This window comes from Suillus fuscotomentosus (assembly GCF_016647785.1).
Source record: "Suillus fuscotomentosus strain FC203 chromosome Unknown F5891scaffold_74, whole genome shotgun sequence".
Taxonomy (NCBI): domain Eukaryota; kingdom Fungi; phylum Basidiomycota; class Agaricomycetes; order Boletales; family Suillaceae; genus Suillus; species Suillus fuscotomentosus.
The window spans coordinates 182,713-201,359 of record NW_024539586.1 but is presented as its reverse complement, the minus strand read 5'-3'; the positions used below and the strand labels follow the sequence as shown (position 1 = coordinate 201,359).

The window sequence follows — 18,647 nt, the reverse complement described above, 5'->3', positions numbered from 1 at the left end:
GCACAGTACAATTTGTGACCGGTGACCACCTATCACTCAATCACTCAAAGTTTTCTGATATAGCATACATGTATTGGGTTAGTACACTCATTATACATGAGTACTGGAGTACAGTAATCAAATAATTATGAATGAATATGAACAAAATATAAGACGTGCCAAAATTCGACACATAGTCCACGACCTACTAACTGCTCAAAGAAGCAAGAACGTATCCACTTCTGTCTCACTGACGGGAGACGAAGGTGCGGCCAATTCCACACTCGAATATGACTCTAGCACGTTCACCTCCGAAGGCGTCTGCTCATGATCAGATCCCAAGAACGAAGACGCCGCCGCCGCCGGTACAAGCGATGCCGGCTCATCTGTGGTATCTACCACTTCCGCGGGAATATCAGCGTCCGCATGGATTGAAGTCTCAAAATCGGCAGGAGAGACACCGAGTGTGTTTTGGGAATGTGAATCGGAGGTGTCAAGTGGAGGTGGCGTTAGACGCGTTGCGGATAGGGATGGTGGTTGTATGAGGTCCGCATTGGTGGGTAGGTTAGTGGCCTCGATGATGACTGCGTCCTCACTTGCTAGGTCCTCAGAGACAGCGGCGGTGCCGACTGCATCGACAAGCGGCTCCTCGGACTCTTCTTCCTGCGGGACCGAAACCTGCTGAGCTGTCAACGTCTCGGAAACCTCAGAGCATGCTGTGGGAAGAGAAGCAGAAGTAGAGCTCGGCTCCGCCACAGATGCAGTTGCGATCCCGATGGAACCAGTAGGTGCTTCTATGATAGTGTCAAGCACTACAAGGTCGACAATTGCTTCGACTTGAAGTGCAGGAACAAAGACGTTGGTAGGCACTTCATCTATAACGGGGACCTTGATGGGCGCGAGATCCGCAGAGGTCAGATTCTCCGGCTCCGAGGGCTGCTCGACAGGCACGGTAACAGTGACAGGGTCTGCCTTCCTGCCGCGAGCACTGACCCCTTCGCTCTTCCACACCTTTCTCAAGTTCTTCCAGCGCTTGCTCTACGCGTGCCACAACTGCGCGCCTTGCGTCTCTCACTACGTGTGATCCAAAGCTGGGGATGTTGTCCAAGTCTCCGAGGAGCAACGACAGTGCATGTTCCTGAGCGCGGAGAGGTGCATTCGTCGCGGTGTATGTCAACGCAAATGTATCATCAGTGTCAAGAGCTGAGTAACCTGGGGACGGCGAACGCGAAGGAGAGAAATCGAGCTCAGCGGGGAACTGGAAGTCAACAAGGAGCGTCTCCAAGCGGGATAAGATCGAAGTGATTTGGGAGAGGGAAGATGCGACCTGGGCTGGAGACGCAGAAGACTCTTCTTCGGTATCAGAGTCAGGCGTCTCTTTGGCTTTTCCCTTTCCCTTGCGTGGAGAGGTAGTGCGCTCTTCGTCGACATTAACTTGCGTAGAGGTAGGGGCAGCAAATGTTACTGGAACGCATGGAGTGTCTGTCGACGTGCCTTCAGACAGACTAGTAAGGATTGACCGGAAGGTATTGCTTAATTCAGATTGGAACTGGTCCATGAGACGGTCCTCGAGTCTGTCCTTCAGGCTTTCGTCGGAGTCAGGAATCTCCTTGGCCTTTCCTTTTCCCTCGTATGAGGAGGTGGTTGGCTCTTCGTTGACATTGACCTGCGTGGACGTAGGGGTAGTGGATGTAACTGGAACACATTGGACAGGAGCTTCGGTTGAAGTGCCTCCAGAGAGACTGTCAAATATCGACTGTAACTGTGATATACGACTATCAAGCCTTTCCTGGAGGCATGGCTGGTTCTGTACAGGGGCCTTTGAGGTGGAAGTTGTGGCCTGAGTAGGAAGTTCCTGGGATTGTGGTAAGTCACACAAACCAGAATCAGTGAACGAAAGTGAACGTATAGCATCCACAGGCAGGCCACAAGGCCAATATGCACTGAGGTACGGTTCAGCATGTGCAAGGAAGCCGTTGGCCTCTGTAGCGCAGCGGCGGGCGTGGAGTTCTCGCTCCCTTTCTTGCTTCTTGCGTTGAGCCTGGGAAGCAGCACACCAGCCTCGGATAGCTGGGTTGTGGTCGCGATGGAGCCGCTGGATTGCAGCGTTGCGGGTAGCTCTGGAGAGTGCAAGCTCGTACTCGAACTCAGCAAGGTCATTTGTGCTGTAGCCGTAGTACGGCTCGGGGGTATGGAGATAATCATCGCGCTCTAGTACACGGTTAAGCAGGCCATTTATACTGCGCAGCTGGTGAATGCTCTGCTGGTTTGGATACTGTTGGGCATAAAGAGCATTTTGGATGGATTGATTCCTGAGCTGCTGCTGATGGCGAGCCCATGCACGTTGGCGTGCAGCATAAGGGTCGACAGAGCGGTAGGGAGTAGCGAATACCAACATTGTGAATTGAATGAGAAAGAGATGAGATTATGGAGGATATCATTTTGAGCACTGATTTTATATGCCAGGACTGTGGACTGTGGATTGCAATGAGATGACGAATCTGCTTGGTGAGCAGATGGACGCGTAATTTACAGACGCGTCCACCCATTCATCGTCACTTCCACTAAATTCGAGAAATTACCAAATTAAGAAGGTCACACCTTCGCAGCTTCGGCGAGAGCTCGGCGAGTGGGTAACCACAATCCATCCAACTAGCTATGTAGTGGCCTACTGAGGAACGTATACGTAGACTAGTACTAAAATCACTGTTTCGTTTACCAATTCAAAGATATTGAACGCGTGGCTCGGCAAAAATGACGGCTGCTAGTACTGTACGCGTTGTTTGTGTTGTGTTTGGCTCGCCTTCCTTCTCTCCTTCATGGCCTTTCCACAAGCTGCAAGTCGTTTCCTCGGTACGAAATTATTTGAATAGAAAGAGGTCTTTTAACATACTATTGCTAAAGTTCCCCTTGGCTTGGCCTTTGCCGTTGCCCAAGCTAGTATCTACGATGTGCCAGGCGGTTTCCGAGCAGTCATGTTTGACCGCTTTTCTGGTGTAAAGGACAAGGTATTCAATATCTTAAACAAGACTGCCACCTTATAGACCATTCAATACAGCCCACCAGTGAAGGTACCCACTTCCTCGTTCCATGGCTGCAGAGAGCAATCTTGTACGACTGCCGGATTAAACCCCGTGTACGTCATTTTCGTTACAACCATCCTTCTGCTCAAAATTATTCAGAATATTTCAACAACAACCGGTTCAAAAGACTTACAAATGGTCTCCATCACACTTCGTGTCTTGTCCAGACCAGACGTCGAGCATCTACCCCGCATCTACCAAAGCCTCGGCATGGACTATGACGAACGCGTTCTACCTTCCATCGGGAACGAAGTCCTAAAGGCTATCGTAGCACAATTTGATGCTGCTGAATTGATCACCCAGCGTGAAGTGGTAAGTCACCCGTCAGTCATCGTCACGTCACATCCATAGAGCCTCCCCAGGTCTCGTCAAGAATACGCGCAGACTTGCTACAACGTGCCGGCGAATTCAACATCAAGCTTGAGGATGTGTCTATCACCCATCTCACATTCGGAAAAGTCCGTAGTCCGTGTACTTCATTTTATTTAACTGACACCCTTTGTAGGAATTTACTCAGGTTCGCATGACACTATGTACGACATATCGGTTTTTTACTAATCAAATTTACAGGCTGTTGAAGCCAAGCAAATAGCACAGCAAGGTAAGGTTTCAGCTGCTTATTACTATGACAATCTAACCTGTTACAGATGCCGAGAGAGCCAAGTTCATCGTTGAAAAGGTAGGTTCTTGGTAAGGAGTTGACCTGATCAGGTTACTGACGGCATGCAGGCGGAGCAAGAGCGTCAGGCCGCCGTCATTCGTGCAGAAGGTGAGGCAGAAGCGGCAGCAACAATTTCAAAGGCCATGGACAAAGCTGGAGATGCTTTCATTGCACTTCGTAAAATAGAGGCAAGCAAGGCGATCGTGCAGAGCTTGGCTGCCAATGGGAATGTGACATATATTCCGAGCAGTGGTGTGTTATTAAACGTACCTACAAAGTAGTTTATCTACAAAGTTCCTATTGGTGTTGAATTGAAATCGGCGATGACCGTGGGATGAATTCCCATGGGTGATGTGGTGAAAAATGGGATTGTAGTAAAGATCTTAGTAGTCGACGACGAAGTGCGAAGAGGCCAACGTCGTTCAAAGTCTCTCTTGTTCTCTTTTTCTTTGTCTCTTTCTCTCTCTCTTCTCGTGTTTTTCATTTTTCTGTCTATTCTCGACGGACAATCCTTCTCTGATTTCAGTAATCAATTCTCCTGTGCGTCTTTTCATTTCCTCATCAATCTCTAGCCCAGCTCACTCAAACTCGTAGCCTCTCATTCTCATTCACTATCCATATTAAATCATGAATCCAATGGGTGGTATGGGTGGCCATGCGGAGGCACCAGTGAGTAACAATCTACAAGCCCATAGATATGGTCTCATGCATGGCAGCGGAGGGCCCATCTTTACGTTGGGAATCTTAGTCCAAGAGTAACCGAGTACATGCTCACAGAGATCTTTGCCGTTGCCGGTGCAGTTCAACACGTCAAAATCATCCCTGACCGCAACTACCAGCATGGTGGTCTCAACTACGGTTTCGTCGAGTACATCGACATGCGCGCAGCTGAAACTGCCCTTCAAACCCTTAACGGACGCAAGATCTTCGACACCGAGATTCGCGTTAATTGGGCCTATCAAGGCCAGCAAAATAAGGAGGACACCACCGGTCACTATCACGTTTTCGTCGGTGACCTCAGCCCAGAAGTCAACGATGAGGTCCTCGGCAAGGCTTTCAACGCGTTCTGCACAATGTCCGACGCTCGCGTGATGTGGGACATGAACTCGGGAAAATCTCGCGGTTATGGTTTCCTTGCGTTCAGGGATAAGACCGATGCAGAGCAGGCCATCGCGACTATGAATGGCGAATGGCTTGGTTCGCGTGCTATCCGTGTCAACTGGGCAAATCAGAAAACTCAAGGAGGGCTGCCTGCTCCTCCACGCCCCGGAGGCAGCGTCGGCACCGCACCCGCCCCCATTAACTTCCAGGGTGGGCCCCTCTCTTATGAATCCGTCGTTCAACAGACTCCTTCGTATAACTCCACCGTCTACGTCGGAAACCTCGTCCCGTACTGCACCCAAGCAGATCTCATCCCACTGTTCCAATCTATCGGGTACCTCTCGGAGATTCGCATGCAGGCAGATCGTGGATTTGCATTCGTCAAGCTCGATACGCACGAGCACGCTGCCATGGCTATCGTGCAGCTGCAAGGACAGATGGTCCACGGCCGTCCCATCAAGTGCAGTTGGGGCAAAGACCGGGCTGATGGGACTCCTGCGCAGCCCGGAGCGCCGCTCAGCCCGACGACTCCAGCAGCTCCTTATGGAAACATGGTGAGCATTCTCACTTGTAAAAATATTTCTTAGCAGGCTCACTGGTCCTATGACAGCCCATGTATGGAATACCACAGCCTAATACTTATGGCCAGTATGGGTTTGGCGGATACGGTGGTTTCCCTAACCAAGGTGGTGCTGGTGGGTCGCCGACGCCTGGCATGCCTCAGCCTACTCCTGGTGCCGTCGGTTCTGGCCTTGGCGGTGCAGGAGCGGGCGGTGCGGACCCCTCTGCTGTTGGTGCTGGTGGTGCAGGTGCTGGCGCTCAATGGCCCACTGGAGATGCTGCTGCTAGCTACTATGCTAATTACTGGGGTGGTGAGTGTCTTCTTTTCACACATACCAACCATCTCTTACCCAACGATTCATATTCCAGGATATTACGGTCAGCAAGGACAAGGCGCCGAGGGCCAGGGTGCTTAAAGAATCCTTGTTTGCTCCATATTTTATTCTTCCCATTCATCATCGATAACGTGCTCGTGCCTCTCGAATGTAGCCTGCGAACATCGTCCATTCAAGCCAAAGTGTTTTTCTCACCACCCGAATCCAAAATTGTGAAAGATGTGCTTTTGTATGGTGACTTCATCCAAGAACAAACAGTATTATCCTTGTTTTTCGCCTCATCATTTTGTTATTAACTGGTTCCAATTATTCGTCTCCTTCCTGCGTCTCTTGCTAATGAAGTATTTCATCTGTCTCTTGTTCTTTTTCTTCCTCATTTCTTTCCGTCTTTGAAATATTGTTGTTTGTGTATATATCCTCGGTAGATGTGCGGCTTCTCGTTAAACTACGTCTACTCGACGGTGCAATAGGTTTTTTTTGATAGCAAAGTCAACCACTTACCTGAAAAGTTCGATTAAGATGAATCATTTGTTCATCCTGATATTCCATGAGTCAAAAAGGGTATGTGATTATAAGGGGGTAGTATGTGCATGAAGTGGGGTCTACTCATCGTCCACCATCAACCATTCGGAGTCTGATCCAAGCTCGTCTCCCCCTGCAATTTTGTGCCATCCGTCAATGTCTCCTCCATTGTCTCCCCCTCCTTCACTCCATTTCCCGACAGCGAAGTGCCATTGCCTGATGCTGGTTTTCCATCTCCACCATCACGCCAGTTGAGTACAGCCTGATGCCGCGAACGCATATCTTCATAGAAATCGTTTGCCTCGTTCATCTTGTTTGCTTGTGCCTGCTTATCATCTAGCCAGCGTTGAAGGAGTTTAGCATTATCTCTCGTTAGCGTCTGATTCCGTTCATCGATCTGGCCGAGTTCAAGCTGAAGCGTGTTGATCTCATCATGGAGGATCTACGCACAAGATCAAAACTGATCAAAAAAAGGGATATATATAAGCGCACCTGTGCAGTACGATCTTTCTCAGCCATGAGCTCGGCATGCTGATCGACCTTCCTGCGTAAATGCCCGACCTCTTCGCGCGCTTTGCGGAGGTTCTCAGTCTCGATACGCGATGCTTCTTCCTTTTCGCGAAGGGTTTCGTTCATGGCTAGCAGGCGCTGAGCATTCTGGCCTTGTGTCTTGTACACGGTCGCGAGCTCATCGCGGAGAGATGAAATTTGGGATTCGAGCGAGGCCATGTACGCCGCACGTACGGGATTGCTGTTCCAGAGAACGTGAGATCGACGTACGTGTATTGGATGAGATGGCTGAACTTACTCTTCGCTTGGTGCAGTTCCAGGTACATGGACTGTCGAGCTACTTGGGTTTGCGCGAACCGAGCCGACGGCTTTGAGGAGAGATGCATTACGCTCTTTGAGAAGCTTGGTTTGTTGAGCGAGTCTGCGGTCTGAATTGGGGGATCAGCGGAGTCTTATGGATTGTTGAATTGAGCGTACATTGCTCGATTATAGATGCGAAAGCGTTTTGTTTTGCGTTTCGCTCTGATAGTCTGAGGCGGAGGAGCTCTTGCCAGGATGGCTCGGCCATGGAAAGCTTAGGATATCTGCAACTGCACACTGCATGACTCGAAGTTCGGTATAGAGCGTGACAGGATAACAGTCACGCAGCATTTCTTGAAAAGGAAGGTAGTCCTTGTGTTAATGCACTACTTTCCCTGAGGAATTCACTTTGTATTTTAAGGAACAAGTATGATAGGGCAGAATAAATAATGCATGGGTCATCATCGATTCATCCGCCATGTGTGGATAATTTGCTTCCATCGAGATTTGAGACAAGGTTCATAGTAATATCGCAATAATATCTCACAAGGGAAACGAAAACTTACCGCGTGAAATCGGCGGCGGGATTCACCACCACAATCTCCAGTTAATAAAACATTATAAGCATTTCGATGAGATTGGGCAGGGACAGCGCTCTAGCTCCGACAGTGAGAACGATATTTCTCCACGAATTTATTCTCGGCAAACGCAATGAGGCCCTCGATGGTGAAGCCGCGATACCCGCACCTCAATATCCAGGTCCGAGCGCCCCTCGCAGGAAGCGTTCTATGGTTACAGTGGTTCTCGGGACTATGACAATCAAAGGCCTCTGCCCGTATCGGTCGATTGAGCTGACCATCGGGAGACGGTAACCAAGAAAATGCGGAAATTCATTGGCAAACACAGTCCAAGTGACGTTGAGACCACATAATTATCACGGATGGCATATCTTGGCGATGGACTTACATGTAGAAATAATTTTGCCTCGATGGTCAGCCGAAAATTCCACCTTAAAAATGATCTTGTACGTCTGCCGTCCCTCAACATTTGGCGACCGAGCCTGGCACACATAGAACATTACCGGCAGTCAGTATGCGCAGTCGATTGCGGTCCAGCTATAGACGAGCTATCGTTCGTGACGCGAATTATTCCGTTAAAGAGAACTGAAGAAGTCTGAAGCACAGGGTTGACGGCGATGAAGCACCGTGCAAAGAGTGTGACATGAGTGTGACAGGGCGGCGATTACCGCAGTTACCCACGAGATGTTTGAAACGCAGACCAGTTGCTTGCCTTTCGTTGGCATACCTTTAATTTTCCTTTATACACCTTTTCCTATCCTCCTCCCCTTTTTCTGTTCTTCTGGTCTTTCCTTACCCCTTTGTATACTTTTTGCTCGTACGGAGCTATGGGCGCTGTCAGCAGTTGTTGTGAATCCTGTTGTAAGTCTTACCAACTTTAATATGGACTTGAATCCCCCTCATAAATTTCTACAAGTCCGTTCCAGGAGATCTCAGCAGTATGAGCCTCTTCTTCTCGAGAATGAACGAGAGGCAGTCGCAGACCTTCTCCAATATCTAGAGAGTATGTATTCAACATAGGCAAAGCTAACTTCGGTTCACATGAGCACATAGACCGCACCACCACCAACTTTTTCCAAGGCTCCCCACTCACCGCGTTGACGACCCTCTCTTTTTCCGATAATGTCGACTTGCAGCGCAGTGCTGCACTTGCATTCGCCGAAATCACTGAGAAGGAAGTGCGCCCCGTGGGGCGGGATACGCTCGACCCAATTCTTTTCCTTCTGAGCAGCCAGGACACGGAGGTGCAGCGTGCTGCTAGCGCTGCCCTTGGAAACTTGGCCGTTAACAGTGCGTTACACCACGCTCATGCATGCTCCCAATCATGACATTAATGATGTCATCTATACAGCTGATAACAAGCTCCTCATCGTGAAACTCGGAGGCCTGGAGCCACTCATTCGCCAGATGTTGAGCCCAAATGTCGAGGTGCAGTGTAACGCGGTAGGCTGTGTCACAAACCTTGCAACGCATGGTAAGTCTAGCCCATATCGATGGTGATTATCGATGATTGACCTGCTTCTAATCACTTGCGTGTCGTTTCTGATTGGCTTCTGTCACTTGAACGTTTGACACCCTAAGATGACAACAAGACGAAGATCGCTAAGTCAGGCGCACTTGTTCCGCTTACTCGCTTAGCACGGTCCAAGGATATGCGCGTTCAAAGAAACGCTACTGGGGCCCTACTAAACATGACCCATTCAGGTACGTAACAGCTCCCATCGGAGAACTTATTATTGAATGAACATTTATAGATGAGAATCGACAGCAGCTTGTAAACGCCGGTGCCATCCCCGTGCTGGTGAGCTTGTTGAATTCGATGGACACAGATGTCCAGTACTATTGCACGACCGCATTGAGTAATATTGCCGTCGATGGAGCAAATAGAAAGAAACTAGCACAGAACGAATCAAAGCTCGTTACGAGCTTGGTAGCCCTTATGGATAGCCCGAGTTTAAAGGTTCAGTGTCAAGCTGCCCTTGCTCTACGGAATTTGGCTAGTGATGGTACTTGTTCTTCTCTTTGACGTTTCTTCTGTTTAACATTGGTTCCGCAGAGAAATATCAACTAGAAATCGTCAAAGCTGACGGTCTTACTTCACTTCTCCGACTGCTCCAGTCTACTTACCTCCCACTCATCCTATCTTCTGCTGCCTGTGTCCGTAACGTCTCCATTCACCCACAGAACGAGTCCCCTATCATCGAGTCCGGGTTCTTGCAACCGCTCATTAATCTTCTATCATTTAAAGACAACGAGGAGGTTCAATGCCATGCCATTTCCACACTGCGTAATCTTGCTGCCAGCTCGGAGAAGAATAAGACGGCGATCGTGAAAGCAGGCGCGGTGCAGAGCATTAAAGAACTCGTGCTAGAAGTGCCAATGAATGTGCAGAGCGAAATGACTGCCTGTGTCGCCGTGTTAGCCCTGAGCGGTCAGTTACATGCGTTCTGTGATAGTCTCTACTGACGGGTTCGACAGATGAGCTCAAGGGCCAATTGCTTGAGATGGGTATCTGTGAAGTACTGATTCCGTTGACGAATTCACCTAGCTCAGAAGTCCAGGGCAACAGTGCTGCCGCCCTTGGTAATCTATCATCGAAAGGTGGGTCTAGCTAGGTTTGATTTTTCCAGAAATTGACCTTTTTTAAGATGGCCGAATTGCATCTGATGACTACTCTGCATTTAACGACGTATGGGAGAAGCCTGATGGCGGCATGCACCGATACCTCTATAATTTCTTGACGAGCGTAGACGCCACCTTTCAGCACATCGCGGTCTGGACGATCGTGCAGCTACTGGAATCGGGAGATCCTCAATTGATCAGCAATATCCGCCTTTCTGGCCTTTTGAACCCCTCGATCAGACAGCTTGCACTGTCACGTACACCATCGGCGACGTCTTCTGTTGGTACGCCTCGCTCGCACCGGTCACAGTCACAGTCATATGCAGATACCGATGCTGGCGATGGTCAGGGGGAGATCCAACTGCTTGCACGGCGGATTCTAGAGTTTGTTGACGGGGATGTTGATGGAGGACTTCCGCGAAGCGTAGCTGGGTCTCATATGGCGGGGTCTTCTGTTAGCAGTGCCAGGGATGAGGAACTCAGAAGGAGCGTGCGGGAGGCGTTCTCGTCTGGTTCGCACCACTAGCCAGGGTGGCTAGTAGGAACGGTATATATCCTTCGTTCACGGTCTGTGCTTGGCCTTTCCGTTGTACATCCTTTGCCTTGTTGTGCATCTTCTTTTCTTAATCGTATACTTATGTTTTAGTTTTTTTGTCTCGTGGCTGATGAGTTTTCTTTTTTTAACGGTTTCCGATGCCCCATGTTGGATGAATCATTACGAATGGATGCTTGTGACGAATAGACTTTACTGTTGCGTGTCACCTGGTCAGGTCCCCGGAATGAGGAATGCAAGTAATTTCCTAATGGAGTAATTGAATTCTAGATTTAAATCTTACCATTGTTCCACGACGCTGTGATCATAATTCTCATCCTTGTGCCGTAGCCACAAAAACCACAATGACAATGGTTGCTGCCTTCCAATCTCCAATTTTTCTTCTGTTGCTTTTAATCTCTCTTCCTTATAGACTTACGCCAACGTACGGTTGAACCGTTCCTTAGACTCGTAGGACCCTTAACGTTTCAAAGCGCCTGACCGGCCTCGTGTTTTTAAAAGGCCGAGGCAGTTCCGAGTGAGGCAGACTCATTTTCGAAATCAAATAAGCAGAACGGGTTTATCGCGTGTAAGTCGCTTGATAAGGTGTGCTTGTATTAAAAACTAAAGTCTCTCTGCACTCTAACTCTTTCCACTTCTCTCTACTTATTATTGGACCATTAGGCTCAATAAGTTTCTCCGCTGCTCACGCTCTAGATCGTGGCCCGGTGCTTCGATCACTCGTGAGCTCTTTTAATCGCAGAGCACGTTCATCTGTCCACTAGACCTCCACACCCCCATCTAATTACCGCCCTCACGAATCACGACTCCCAATGTACACTTTCCTTCTGCTCATTGCTCTCGCACTCGCCCCTGTGCCCCTGGTGCAAGGGAAATCATTAATTCTCACCCATGCCCACAAGGCCGCCGTCAAACGCAGCGCTGGCCTCGCGCGCGACCTCCGCGTGGCGTTCGGGGGCATCCTGACCACACAGCCCAGTTCCTCATCCAATCTGAACTTCTACTGCGTTGGCTCCGATGGGGAGGGTGTCAGCATGCCTTCATCTGGCAATTCATCTTCATCCCCAAACATGAACGGAAATGCGACTTCCACTGGAACGGCTGCGCCGTCAAGTACCAGTGTCGCATCATCATCTTGGAAGGCAACAAATAGTTACAGTGGGCAAACATTCTTCAACGGCTGGAGCTTCTTCACTGCGGCAGACCCGACAAGTGGGAATGTTCAGTATGTAGATCAAAGCACCGCTCAGAGCGCAGGCCTCATCGAGATTAACTCGAACGGGAACGCCGTGATGCGCGTTGAAACAACGCCACAAGTCCAGACTAATCGGCAGAGTGTGCGAATCACGACTCAAGCCACTTTCGATGGTGGCTTGGTTGTGATGGACGCCGTGCATATGCCTACTGGATGTGCAACGTGGCCTGGTGTGTAGCGATGTGTTTCATTTTGTCGGATTTTTCTGACATCGGTGTTAGCTTTTTGGACCAATGGCCCTAATTGGCCAGCCGGAGGCGAGATCGACATCATCGAGGGCGTGAACAACTACACGAACAATCAAGCAACGATTCACACTAACCCAGGATGTACATTACCCTCCACCAACAGTGCCCTGCTTAATATGTCTGGCACTTTGGTTGCGTCTACTGATTGCTCAGCAGCTCAGACTGGTAACCAGGGGTGTGGAATTCGTTCTAACTCGAGCGTCTCGTTTGGATCGGGGTTCAATGGAATTGGTGGCGGTGTTTATGCTAGTGAGTATTCTACCATGGTCTTCTTTAAATAAGCTAATGGTGGGTGCAGTGCTCTGGGACAACTCCGGCATTAAAGTATACTTTTTCCCTCGTGGATCAATACCATCAGATATCTCTGCAGGAGCACCACAGCCTCAGAATTGGCCCGCTCCTATGGCCGACTGGCCCTCAACGGATTGCAATCCATATCAATATTTCAATACCCATTCTGCTATTTTCGATACCACGCTTTGGTAAGTTTCTATTCATACAAAACTAAGTATCTTGATAGTAATTGGCATGCAGTGGTGACTGGGCAAGCGCCGTTTGGAGCGGCACAGGCGTGCCTGGGCAAGCAGTGAGCTGCGCACAACAGACTGGTTTCTCGACGTGCTCGGCATTCGTTCAGGCTAGTGGTGGCTCGTTCAGCCAAGCTTGTGAGTTCCGAATCTTGTTTCTATCCGACATCGCTCATTGGCTACAGACTGGGAAGTGTCCAGCGTTACGATCTACCAGAACACATCATGAAACATTCACGACACTGGAGGAAACACAGACTTGTTATAGATCTATCGTTGTATTTACTAGGATGTATATTGTAGCACTACGTCTGGAATTACACGGCCATACACGCCAAGCCGTTGTTTTAAGTTACCGGGGTGTGATCTTAAAGATGTCTAAGCCAAGCTTATCGCAGATAGCAATGTGAGGATGCGCAAGTATATTCCATCTATGACTCTGAGACAGTCCTAATCATAAGATCCCCCCTCTTCTCTGCCTCGCCAGGCTCCATGCGAGCGGAATGACTGCCAAACTGCATTGCCTTTTTCTTCCTCATGCTTGCCTCAAGAAGCCCCACCTTTCGCGCAGCGAGCCGCAGTAGCATTTTATCCCCGAGCCCAAGCTCCAGCCGCGGATCAAGTTTAAGATGCACGGGGAGTCCCGCGAGAAAAGAGACAACCGTAAGCGAAAGGAATGGGTGGCGCGTTTCCTTGCCATGTGAGGAAATCACGCGGTCGTCTCGTCCGAGGTTGCGAGTCGGTATACGGTCGAGTTCGAGCTGGAGCTGGATGACAGCATGAGGATGTGAACTGTGGAAGAGAAAGGTGACTTACCTCGTCGATGACGCCCTGCCAGCCTCGGGTTGCGTATGCAGTGCGGTGACGGCCGTATCCACCAAGTAACTCGTCGGACCCAAGGCCATTGAGTAGGACTCGTGCTGTACTGGTGTATGGCTGATAATCATCAGTCGCTGCCGAAACTCGGAGTCGGCCTACCCCTTTGGAGGCAAAGTAAAGCGCCATAGCAAGACTCTAGGGGTACGTAACGTCAGAATTTTGACTAACTTAGGAAGGTAAGCTTACAAGATCCATTACTGTTCGACCAGGGAACATGATGGCTTCGACAGCTGCCCGCGCGGCTTGAGACTCCTATTTGATATGGATCAGAAGCCTCGTCGATCTGAGTCTAAGGGTAGGAACAGACCTCGTATGGAACATCCACCTCGACCTAGTGGAGTGAGCAACGTTCCTGTCGAAGAATTAATACTCACAAAATTCCATGTCCTGCCGGGACATGTCCGCTTGAACTCTTCGACCTCCTGCAGGCCTGTCACACGGTCCGGAACCATGTACGAGGTGGATTCCTTGAGCACTCCATTGGTCTCCGCTGCTTTGAGTTGTCGCTTCTTCTCGCGCTTGGGAATAGCTCCTATGTTGCCGTCAGTTTGAACCTGAATCTTTCGCGGATTCTGGAAGGCCACATTAAGCAGATCTATAGGTTCATCCAGCGCTACATGTCTAGAGGGACACAAAATAAGAACAAGCGCCACAATAGAGCATGACTCATCGAAGTACCTATGAGCAAGAAAGGCTAGCATGGTTGAATCGATGCCACCACTAAAGAGGACTGCAACCTGCGCTCTCCCCTTTTCGGACGACGCTCTTCGCGGGATATTTCGAACACGAAGCATCACACTATTGTCCAGGTGATCGATAAGATTATCAACGGCGATGGCCAGATCATGCGGTAATATTTCAGAGTCCAATGAGGGCACGAGCGGTGGTACATCCGGAGGAAGTGCGGTGTTCACGCGATTAAGCTTTGCCTAACAATAGGTCGTCAAATCATCAAAAGCACATGTCATCTCAAATGTACTCACGAATGGCAGAATTCGCCGATCAATGTGTCGTGGAATACATGTCAAGTTGCTGTCGAAATGTTGCGTGACCTACATAGGTTAGGACTAGGATGGAACGTCTAGCGCGAGCTAATTTACTTCTTTGGATTCACATAGTTGTCCCACATCAAGGCAAAATATCCCATCAGTGGACAGTTCTTCCATGACATATCCTTGATCATCTCCAACAGAGACGGATGCAAGTAAGAAATATGGATTAAACACAGAAGGTTTGTGAATGAGCAGAGATCGGCGCCCAAGAGGGTCTCGAGCAAAGTATAATTTTTGGGATTCGGCCTATGGATAGTAAATGTTAGACGATACATTAGAACACTGCCAGCCCAGCCTACATGGTAATAGACGAATGCATATCTATTGCGTACTGAACCTCAGCAGAGAAAGATGCGCTCACAACGAAAATAACTTACGGTCCCTCGATCCTCCCCAACAGGAAAGGAAGATCATCCATCGTAGAGAGAGTGTGTATGCTTTGAAAGAGTTTTGCGCCATCATTTTCAGATGCATTGACCTATGTCAAAATGGTATTAACCCTGGCCACGAAGGTAGAGGCTTCCGACTCGCATTCAAACCCTCGAAAACTTCGCCATTCCAGCAAAAGACATCCCCATCCTGTTGATGAGGCTGCACTATGGGTGCGTCACCTCGAAGCCGGAGTTCAGAAGCAAAGAACTCGAGATCGATTGCCGGGCTGCACGTATTGCTTAGAGATGAGGCCTGTGCTTCACCAGAGCATATCCTTTGGACTCGGACGTGATGGGTTTCTTGTGCATCGGGACCTGTGGGGTAGTACCTCGATCGGTTAGCCTAGCCGTCGAGCGGAGATGCATTAAACACACCACGAGCGGCATTGGCGACTTTTAATCGCTCCGACAACTCGTGATAAACGGTATTGTTCGGTCCGCCATCAATGTTACCGGTGTGGCCACAGCATCCTACGTGAAGCGAGCAGAAGATGCCGCACATGAAGAGTCTAAGAGTATCGATCGAATGGGCTGTTCTCTTTTGAAACTAGATGTAACTCATCCGGCCGGCCCGCTTCTGGTCCTCACGCCAAAATTATAGAAGGGGCAGTCATTGATTTATTTTGATACTCCCACAACATGATACGTATCATACTTATTTAATAGTGCACCCGCAATACAGTTGCGATACAAAATTGATGAAGGAAACGCAGGATAGAATCTATTGAGACAAGACAAGTTGGTCGTACGTGTTTCATATCCCCTTTAAGCGGAGTACGAGCTGGCAGAGACATTGCCTCCACGGCCAGTCCAGTTGATGTCTGAAAGTTACATGGTTAGAGACATGCAGACAGATAGAGACGGAGCAATTACGGATGTCAGCGCCCTTGGGTAGGCGGGAGTTCTCCTTACCGGGCACCACACGGAAGGTGTGTGCACCAAAGTAATCACGCTAGACAATTGGTGAGCATGCTGTCTGGTCAGACGCCATATGTGCGTACCTGAGCCTGGAGGAGGTTGGCAGGAACCACTTCACTCCTGTAACCATCGAAGAAAGCAAGGGCAGTCGAGAAAGCAGGAGTGGGAATGCCCCAGAGGCAAGCCTGAGCGATGACACGCCTCCAGCCGGGTTGTGCTTTGTGGACAGCTGCATACAATGTCATTGGATGTTACCAATCAATGACTGTTTATACGAACCCTTGTTGAAGAAGTCATCGAAGAGCAGAGACTCGAGGTCCTTGTTCTTCTCGTAAGCGGAAGTGATGTCACCAAGGAACACACTCTGTGACAAAAATGTAAGCCTCAAGAGCAGGAAAGTTGAGTTCACATACCTTGATGATGCATCCGCCTCGCCACATACGAGCGATACCAGCGTAGTTCAAGTTCCAGTTCAACTAGACTTCCGGTTAGAGTGAATACTTCGGCTGTTTAAGCGTTACCAACCTCCTTGGCGGTCTCCCTCATGAGCATGAAGCCCTGTGTGTAAGAGATGATCTTGGAGGCATACAATGCCTGTTCAAGGTCATCAATGAACTGTTGCTTGTCACCGCGGAAGGCATCCCTTTGAGGGCCGTTGATAACTTTGCTGGCGCGCACGCGCTCATCCTTGATAGCAGACAAGCAACGTGCGAACACAGCCTCACCGATAAGCGTGACTATTGATCGCGGTTAAAGATCGCACTTAGTTCGGATGAGTAGTAGCATACCGGCAGTGCCAGCGTCTAGGGCAGCAATTGCCGTCCATTTTCCGGTACCCTTCTGACCAGCCTTGTCAAGAATTTTGGTGACGAGGGGTACACCGTCGTCGTCGTTGAATTTGAGAATGTTGGCAGTAATTTCAATGAGGAAGGAGTCAAGGACACCCTTGTTCCACGTTGTGAAGATGTCAGCTATCTCACTCTCGTTGATACCAAGGCCACGTTTGAGGATATCGTAGGCTTCGGCGATCAGCTGCATGTCACCGTATTCGATACCTGGAATGATTGCCTTAGCCCTACAAACTACAGGGGGGAAATGATGATAATTACCATTGTGAACCATCTTGACGTAGTGACCAGAACCAGTCTCTCCGACCCAGTCACAGCAGGGTTCACCGTTGACCTGAGCAGCTGTTTTCTGGAAGATCTCTTTGATAGCGGGCCAGGCAGCGTTTGAACCACCAGGCATGAGGGAGGGACCATGACGAGCACCCTCCTCACCACCAGAGACACCAGAGCCAACGAAAAGGAGGCCCTTCGCCTCAAGCTCCTGGGTGCGGCGGATGGAATCGGGGTAGTGTGAGTTGCCACCATCGATAACGATGTCGCCCGCCTCCAAGTAGGGCTCGAGCTGCTGGATGAAGCTGTCGACTGCAGGACCAGCCTTGACCAGAAGGATGATCTTGCGAGGGCGCTTGAGTTTAGCGCAGAGCTCCTGGATGGAGTGTGCGCCCTGGACCTTGGTGCCTATAGGGAGAGCTCGAGTCAGTGATAGGGATGAGGGGTATGAGGTCATAGATAACCTTTTGCCTCGTTGGCGAGGAAATCGTCGACTTTGCTGGTAGTACGGTTGTAAGCAACAACAGTAAAGCCTTTGTCGTTCATGTTGAGGATCAGATTTTGACCCTTGTACCAAATTCACATTATGCGACGGCTGCTATGCAAAGATATCTTACCATGACGGCGAGACCGATGAGGCCGATATCACCTCTACGGGAGAGGGGTCAGTATATTAATTCTGCATGATCGCCATGATCGGATGAGTAGGACGCACACTGGGGCCGACATTGTGTTTTTGAAGGATGTGGTTAAGGAAGAAGAGAGGATGATGGAATTGTGATGGAGAGATGGGGCAACCTCGATGGATTATTAACTAGATTAAAAGTCTACCGGAGCGCAAGGGCGTGAGACTCCACATATCAATTTGCTCCCATGCTCTGAATCAGCCAAACGGATGGTCACTGATGTGGCACAGCCCAATGGCTCAATTCACTTATGATAACGGAAATTCGAGACCAGGCTACATCTCCATATCGCTGGCGTAATTCTCGCAAAGATGCCTAGCCAAAAGCATATAGCATAACGAAGGTGAAACCATATTCAGTTTAGCTGGGGCGCATCCTCGTCTTGGCCCGGGCTAGCGCGTATGAGTGACAGACAGATTGTCGTGGGCAATATGACCGACAGCGAGAGAAAATTCTTTCAAAAATGCATGTTCCACTGCGAAAACAAATGTTTGAGACTCACCGACGATCTCACAACATATTGTGGTGAGGACAAGGCTGCCGCCAGAAATGAAAGACTCTTGAATTGGGCCAATCGCAACCCGGTCGACCCCGAGACTTTCATGCGTCTTTACGTTGTCTTTCCCAGTCCTTTAGGTGCAGCTAATGAACGCGTGGGCCGGAATCGTGTCTTCTCTGACCAAGCTTAAAGTAATCGTTACCACGGAACACGTCCGACATCTTGCGAC

General features: G+C 49.5%; 8 protein-coding genes across 8 annotated transcripts; 4 read left to right on the top strand and 4 right to left on the bottom strand.

Annotated features, from left to right (window-relative positions):
* Positions 1-50: 50 nt before the first annotated feature.
* On the bottom strand, positions 51-2,615 carry F5891DRAFT_1060935 (uncharacterized protein). The gene is made up of 3 exons (XM_041362910.1): positions 1,898-2,615; positions 973-1,834; positions 51-947 (listed from the first exon to the last, which is right to left on the bottom strand). Exons 1-3 carry the CDS (start codon positions 2,375-2,377, stop codon positions 196-198), a joined length of 2,094 nt encoding a protein of 697 aa, XP_041220452.1. The 5' UTR covers positions 2,378-2,615; the 3' UTR covers positions 51-195.
* A 167-nt stretch (positions 2,616-2,782) lies between these two features.
* F5891DRAFT_1060932 (band 7 family-domain-containing protein) lies at positions 2,783-4,087 on the top strand. Its single transcript, XM_041362909.1, has 9 exons — positions 2,783-2,832; positions 2,884-2,987; positions 3,038-3,115; positions 3,162-3,374; positions 3,425-3,520; positions 3,568-3,579; positions 3,633-3,663; positions 3,710-3,741; positions 3,792-4,087. Exons 1-9 carry the CDS (start codon positions 2,799-2,801, stop codon positions 4,002-4,004), a joined length of 813 nt encoding a protein of 270 aa, XP_041220451.1. The 5' UTR covers positions 2,783-2,798; the 3' UTR covers positions 4,005-4,087.
* Positions 4,088-4,114: 27 nt separating this feature from the next.
* Positions 4,115-6,228, top strand: F5891DRAFT_1115684 (uncharacterized protein). Its single transcript, XM_041363785.1, has 5 exons — positions 4,115-4,263; positions 4,318-4,392; positions 4,440-5,378; positions 5,435-5,696; positions 5,755-6,228. Exons 2-5 carry the CDS (start codon positions 4,351-4,353, stop codon positions 5,799-5,801), a joined length of 1,290 nt encoding a protein of 429 aa, XP_041220450.1. The 5' UTR covers positions 4,115-4,263; positions 4,318-4,350; the 3' UTR covers positions 5,802-6,228.
* F5891DRAFT_1115681 (ATG16-domain-containing protein) lies at positions 6,140-7,372 on the bottom strand. The gene is made up of 4 exons (XM_041363784.1): positions 7,230-7,372; positions 7,051-7,180; positions 6,735-6,993; positions 6,140-6,684 (listed from the first exon to the last, which is right to left on the bottom strand). The coding sequence occupies exons 1-4, from the start codon at positions 7,318-7,320 to the stop codon at positions 6,340-6,342; spliced, it is 825 nt and encodes a 274-aa protein (XP_041220449.1). The 5' UTR covers positions 7,321-7,372; the 3' UTR covers positions 6,140-6,339.
* Positions 7,373-8,333: 961 nt separating this feature from the next.
* On the top strand, positions 8,334-11,103 carry F5891DRAFT_704950 (vacuolar protein 8). Its single transcript, XM_041372880.1, has 9 exons — positions 8,334-8,491; positions 8,547-8,633; positions 8,684-8,920; positions 8,982-9,104; positions 9,212-9,334; positions 9,385-9,636; positions 9,687-10,061; positions 10,109-10,231; positions 10,279-11,103. Exons 1-9 carry the CDS (start codon positions 8,458-8,460, stop codon positions 10,776-10,778), a joined length of 1,854 nt encoding a protein of 617 aa, XP_041220448.1. The 5' UTR covers positions 8,334-8,457; the 3' UTR covers positions 10,779-11,103.
* Positions 11,104-11,617: 514 nt separating this feature from the next.
* Positions 11,618-13,064, top strand: F5891DRAFT_960948 (glycoside hydrolase family 16 protein; the record flags this gene model as incomplete). Its single annotated transcript, XM_041375782.1, has 5 exons — positions 11,618-12,230; positions 12,282-12,557; positions 12,607-12,790; positions 12,843-12,973; positions 13,021-13,064. 5 exons carry the CDS (start codon positions 11,618-11,620, stop codon positions 13,062-13,064), a joined length of 1,248 nt encoding a protein of 415 aa, XP_041220447.1.
* Positions 13,065-13,120: 56 nt separating this feature from the next.
* On the bottom strand, positions 13,121-15,761 carry F5891DRAFT_1060904 (asparagine synthase-domain-containing protein). The gene is made up of 12 exons (XM_041362908.1): positions 15,573-15,761; positions 15,298-15,512; positions 15,144-15,244; positions 15,066-15,087; positions 14,815-15,012; positions 14,698-14,766; positions 14,393-14,643; positions 14,089-14,335; positions 14,022-14,045; positions 13,901-13,966; positions 13,652-13,849; positions 13,121-13,602 (listed from the first exon to the last, which is right to left on the bottom strand). Exons 1-12 carry the CDS (start codon positions 15,697-15,699, stop codon positions 13,267-13,269), a joined length of 1,854 nt encoding a protein of 617 aa, XP_041220446.1. The 5' UTR covers positions 15,700-15,761; the 3' UTR covers positions 13,121-13,266.
* A 201-nt stretch (positions 15,762-15,962) lies between these two features.
* F5891DRAFT_1130812 (6-phosphogluconate dehydrogenase) lies at positions 15,963-17,962 on the bottom strand (the record flags this gene model as incomplete). The annotated part of the gene is made up of 11 exons (XM_041364577.1): positions 15,963-16,018; positions 16,071-16,149; positions 16,199-16,344; positions 16,395-16,479; positions 16,529-16,591; positions 16,641-16,852; positions 16,904-17,170; positions 17,225-17,641; positions 17,698-17,800; positions 17,851-17,884; positions 17,949-17,962. The coding sequence occupies 11 exons, from the start codon at positions 17,960-17,962 to the stop codon at positions 15,963-15,965; spliced, it is 1,476 nt and encodes a 491-aa protein (XP_041220445.1).
* Positions 17,963-18,647: the final 685 nt, after the last annotated feature.